General features: G+C 64.9%; 1 protein-coding gene across 2 annotated transcripts in view; it reads left to right on the forward strand.

The window, feature by feature from the left end:
- Positions 1-1,464: 1,464 nt before the first annotated feature.
- Positions 1,465-5,444, forward strand: part of TMC6 (transmembrane channel like 6) — an 18,195-nt gene continuing 14,215 nt past the window's right edge. Inside the window, exons 1-5 of one of the 2 annotated variants that reach the window (XM_047758575.1) lie at positions 1,465-1,672; positions 3,535-3,676; positions 3,817-3,959; positions 4,116-4,211; positions 4,520-4,678. In XM_047758575.1, the coding sequence (XP_047614531.1) occupies positions 3,618-3,676; positions 3,817-3,959; positions 4,116-4,211; positions 4,520-4,678 (457 nt within the window). In that variant the 5' untranslated portion in view covers positions 1,465-1,672; positions 3,535-3,617. The remainder of the gene's footprint in view (positions 1,673-3,534; positions 3,677-3,816; positions 3,960-4,115; positions 4,212-4,519; positions 4,679-5,444) is intronic. The other variant, XM_047758576.1, reaches the window with a different exon arrangement.

The raw sequence follows: 5,444 nt of genomic DNA on the forward strand, positions 1-5,444 counted from the left end.
TGGGTGGGCCGCATCTCCAGGCTGCTCGGTTTCCAGAAGCCCGAGGCGTCAGTTTCTCAACTTTCCGCCTCGGTCATTGGCGCTTAAGCCGAGGAGGGCCCAGCGCCTGGCCTATAGGAAGCGCTCAGGGACCGGCTCCACTCATGCTCCGCCCAGGCGTGTGGTTTAAACGTCCCCTCCCCGGGCCCCCTGGGAGGCCCCGCGGTCCTGGCCTTCCTCCTGCCCCCTCTTCGCCTCCTTAGGGGCTCCTGTTATCTCTGGAGCTCCAGTGGCTTTCCTGCCTCCTCGCCTGTTCCCCCACCTGGTTTTCCAGACCCCCCCCTCAAAGGCAGGGTGTTGTTGCTGGGGCACACCGCAGGCACGGGTGGACTGGGGGCCGGGGACCAGCAAATGGACTTGTCAGTAGGAAGTGGCAAGTGCTCCAACAGGATTGAATCCCAGAAGGCTCCCCGGAGAAGGTGGTTTTCAAGTTGGGCCTGGAGTCATGGGAGTACAGCGCGGGTGGAGCATGGGTGTGAAGGGGTGGGGCGTGTAGGATTCAGGGAGAGGCAGAGGCAGGGTCAGGGCGTGCTGAGGTGCCTTGTGCCAAGAGCCAGCCTGAGGTAATGCCCCTCCACGTGGGCATCGTGGCTTGGCCCACCTGTCCTTCCCTCCAGAGGCCCTCTCATTCTTCCTGCCGTCCAGCTCACTCTCACCCTGCCTGCTTCTAAAGGCTTCTCCCAATTGGGAACGCCTCCCACCCCCACCCCCCGCAACAGTCCAAGTCCCACCCTTTTCCCAAACCCGAGAGCCTCTCCCTGGGCCTTTCTGCCCGGCTTCCTCCAGCTCAGGGTTCTCAGGGTGGGCAAGGCTGCACCCTGGCCAATGACACCCTGGAGGCTGATTGACCTCAGCCTGTTTCCTTCTCTGTGAACCAGGGTCCATGCCCCCTTCCCTGGCTTGTGGGGAATAATGGGGCAAACAGCAATGGGGACAGTCCCAAAGTGGCTCCTCTGGTCCCCACCTTGCACACAGGAAGTGTGCCAGAACTCAGCAAGAGAAACAGCAGGAACCACGCCCAGATGGGGAAGGCAGAGACGACCCTGCGTCCTGCTTGGGGGAGTTGTCGCGGGATGAAGGGGTTACCCAATCTGGTGTTGCAAGGCTCGCTGCATCGGGGAGTCGCTTTGCTGCATGGTGCTGCTTTGATAATCGCTATGGGAATTGGGCGCGTCTGGAATTATTGTCCCCTTTTGACACTTGGGGAAACTAAGTCTCACAGAAACTGACTTCAACCAGAGATTGGAGCACATCTGGGTTCTCAGCCGCCTTCACCCTGCTCAGACCTCGGGGCAGGGTGAGAAGAGGGGTCGGAAGTTGGCAGGGAGAGGGCAAGGTAGTCCAGAGCGGGAGGGGGAGGGGGAGGAAGAGCGCGGGGCCGCCCGTGGCGGAGCCAGGTCACGTGGCCCACCGGGCCTGCCACCACGTGGGCTGGGCTGGGCGGTGCAGCTCCCTCCAGCCCAGCCAGGCCTGGGACGGTCACAGGTCGCCCCCTGGGCCCTTGGCCACGCCCTCCCTCTGACCTCCTGACCCCTCCCGCAGTCGGCGGAGCCCAGACACGGTTGCTGGCAGGGCAGCCCTCGCAGGGGACAGGTGAGCCTCTGACTGGGCCCCTCCTCCCCAGGTCTTCCAGGTAAGGGGCTAGGATGCCTGTGCGGTGCTGGGTTGAGGTGGGCGGTCCTCGGCCTCGGGGCTTGGGGGCGGCGCCCGCCTCTTCCCAGCCCCATCTAATCCCCCTGCGGGTTCCAGCTCCACCCCCTTTGGGCCTCTGGGGCTGCTCGGCCCTGAGTTCCCTTCTCAGGTTCTCCCAGATCTCCCAGGGTTTGACTTTCTTGGGAGGGACGGGGCGTGGGCACCTGCGGATCACAGCCCACCCCAGCTGTCCTGGCAGCCTTGGGGTTTGATGGGAAGGGGCAGGGAGGCCAGGTGGTACAGAAAATGGGGGAGTGGGGGACCGGCAGGTGAGGGGTGCAAGGGTCCTGGGAGTTGCTGCTGCCCCTGGAGGAACGGGCCGGGCCGAGGCTGGGCTGCAGCTCTGCCTGGGCAGTAGCTGCTCCCAGTGGACTCGCTTCCGGCTGGGGTGGGTTCCTGGAAACAGCTCCACCCTGCCTCTCTCGACCTGGCTCAGGGCTCAGGAATGGCACGCCCCAGAAACTCCTGCCTGACTTGTCCTGGCCTGGGCTAGGGTGCCAGGGCCTGGGTGCCGAAGTCTTCGGCAGTGCCCAGATGCCAGTGCCAGGTGAGCCCTCAGCCCCCAGGCAGGTAGCTGGATTCCAGGATTCCAGGCAGCAGCCCCTGGGCACCTCCCTGTCCCTACTCCTCCCTGCTGGAGAAGGGGTGTGGGGGAGAGGCCTGTGGATCTGAACTTGGGAAGGTCTGTCTTTCCTGGAAGGAATCCCAGCTGCAGGGCCTGGGTGGGGGGTACTGTCGGCCCCACCCCCAGCCACTTTCCCTTTCAGGCAGAGGCAGGATTCCCTTCTGACGCCTCTCAGTTGGTTTCTCCACGCTGAGCTCCTGCTGGAGGGAAGGGAAGAGGGCTTGGACTGCCTGGGGCCTGGGCTTGGAGACTGGCCTCCCCTAAGTGAGGGCACTGTCTGGGCATAGCCCTGGGGGAAGCTGCTGAGGAAGCCCCTTGACTCGAGCCAACTTTCCTGGGTGCTGAGTTCTCTGGCGACAGGGCAGACCGAGGGCTGGGCACAGCTGCCCTGGGCAGAGTCCTGCAGGAGTCAGCTGGTGGGTGGGAGCCTGCTGCCCCCCACCCCTCCCACGGGGTGAAGAACCAGACAAGGCCACCCTGGTTCGGTTGTCCTGGGTGACGGCAGAGCCTGGACAAAGGCTGCCTGTGTTAACGCCCAGCCCCCTCCTGCACCCGGCTGCCCTGGCCGGCCCTGGGGCCATGGAACATGGGGAGTCTCTCTCAGGGGGGCTGGCGACCTTGACGCACCGAGCAGCGAGCAGCGGTGGGGGTGGGCAGCGAGGAGGCCATCCTGTCTGCTGTTCTGTCTGGGGCTGGTGAGGGGCGAGGGCCCAGGCCGCCAGCTGCCTGTGGGGCTTCCTGCCCGGAAGTGCTGTGGGGTCACGGGGCGGCCACAGGGAAGGTCTCCGGCACTCTGACTTTTCTCATCGGGGGGCAGCATCCCAGGGACAGGGCCCCGGGAATGGAAGAGCGCGTCTGCAGGCCCCCACCCGCTCCCCATCTCGCAGGACTGGCGCCACTGAGGAAGCTGATGGGAACTGCCCGGGCCCCCCTTCCTTCCTCCCTCCTCCTCCTTCCCCCTCGGTGGGGGAAGGGGCTCCCCCTCAGCCCATTCTGTCCCGAGGTTTATTTGGGGCCACTCCCTTGACCCCGTGTTTGGTGTTTGTCTGTGGATGGGGCAGGGTGGGGGGCCCAGGCCGGGGCTGGGAGCACCTCCCATGGTCCCCAGGGAGCGGGTGGTTGGGCCCGGCGCCCGGCATCGAGGACTAACTTTGGTGTGACGCTTCCTGTCTCATCAGATGGGCAGCAGGAGGCTCTGGAGGCCGTGCCCAGGCTCTGAACTACCCTAGGTCTGGAGACTGACTGGCCGTGGGCCCTAGATATGGCCCAACCGCTGGCCTTTGTCCTCAATGTCCCAGAGACCCCAGAGGACCCAGAGGGGTAAGTGCTCTGGGGTGGGGTTGGGGGCTGGGACATGTCACCTCCAGGGAATAGGCCACCTGACCACAGCCCTTTGGAGAGGGTGGGCCGCTGGGGCGAGGACTGGGTCGGCCGCTCCAAATTCCCCTGTTATCGCCCAGCAGCCAGGAGCCCAGCCCCTATGATGAGAGCGAAGTGCACGACTCCTTCCACCAGCTCATCCTGGAGCAGAGCCGCTGGGCTGCTGAGGAGGGCCTGGAGCTGCAGCGGAGGGAGCCGGGGACCGGAGCCCTGGGGCACTCAGGTGAGCCCGCCCGGCCAGGCTGGGATGGTGTGGCCAGGAAGGACCCTGAGCCTTCCCCAGCTCTCAGGAAGTCCCTCCCAGCAGCCTGGGGTGGGGGTGGGGCCTCCAGCCAGCGGTGTCCGTGCAGCCTCCAGACAAGTCTTTCTGGCTTGGCAGGCAGTGACCGCCAGGCCCTGCTGGGGCCTGAGGACGCCCCCGCCCACAGCACGGCCACGCTCCGCATCCTGGCCAGCATGCCCAGTCGCACCATCGGTGAGTGAGGCCCACCCCTTCAGACCCCAGGCCAGCCTGGGGTTTCAGGTGTGGATCTGTCCCAGAGCTGGGCCCTTTTGGCTCCCGCCCGCCCTGCCTGCCTCCCGGAGGCCCGGCACAGCCCGCGCAGCCTCGCCGGCTTCTAAAAACGACTCCGGAGTTGTCACGGGGATAAAAATAGGCTCTTGGGAACCCGGTGAGGCTTGAGGTCCCTTGTGAAAGGACTTTTCCCTGGTCCTGGGAAGGTGCGGGGGCAGCCCCTGCCTCCACGAGAGGCAGTGCATCCCCCTGACCGGTGGCTCCCACAGGCCGGAGCCGGGGTGCCATCATCTCCCAGTACTACAACCGCACTGTGAAGCTGCGTCGCCGGGCCAGCCGGCCTGAGCTCAAGGCCGCCAGCCGCTCAGCCCGGCCCAGCCTCCGCCTGTATGACCTGGAGCTGGACCCCATGGTCCTGGAAGAGGAGGGTGAGTGGCAGGGCTGGAGCCTCAGTGGGGAAGAGGTCAGGCTGGCCAGGACAGGGGTGGGGGTGCAGGGGGCTGTCTGAAAGCCCCCAGCCATGAGGCCCCTTTGCAGGGGGGTAGGAGTGTGCTGGGGTCCTGGCCACTGGGCCGGAGAAGTAGGGACCTTCCGGGCTGCAAAGGGTTTGACTCACGCAGGCTGGCTCAGAGCCGTGGTTCATGTGCTCGGCGACGTCTGCCGAGCATCTATAGCATGGCAGCCACTGGTCTCCATTCGGATGTGATGGCGGTAAGCAGACCTGCTCCAGCTCTCACGCAGCCTGTTGTCTGCCTAGTGAAATGGAAACCAGATGAAAGGATAAATGATTAAAGTTCAGATAAGGGCGACAGAGGGAAGGTGCACTGTAGGACAGCAGCACGGAACCTGTCTGGTTTAGAGGGACCCAGGGAGGCTTCCTGGAGGAAGTGAAGCTAGAGTGGATGGGGTCTGTGCAAAGGCCCTGTGGTGGGGGTGTGCTTGTTCATCTAAGCATCTGGGAGGCCAGTGCGGAGGGGCTTGGGAATAAGGGAGAGTGGTCGTAGGAGGGAGCAGGGCCCACCCAGCTCACGGTCAGTCTGGCGTCAGTGCCCAGGGACTTGTGTCCTTTCTGGGCTCCTGCCTCTGTTTCCTCCCCGCTTACCCAAGCCTCCAGCTAGTTTGTGATGGAACAGTGCAGGGTGCTGTGGGCTCCGGGGTCAGGCCAGCATTCCAGTTTCATTCTGCAAAGCAGGC

The sequence above is a fragment of the Phacochoerus africanus genome, chromosome 14, assembly GCF_016906955.1.
Source record: "Phacochoerus africanus isolate WHEZ1 chromosome 14, ROS_Pafr_v1, whole genome shotgun sequence".
Lineage (NCBI taxonomy): Eukaryota > Metazoa > Chordata > Mammalia > Artiodactyla > Suidae > Phacochoerus > Phacochoerus africanus.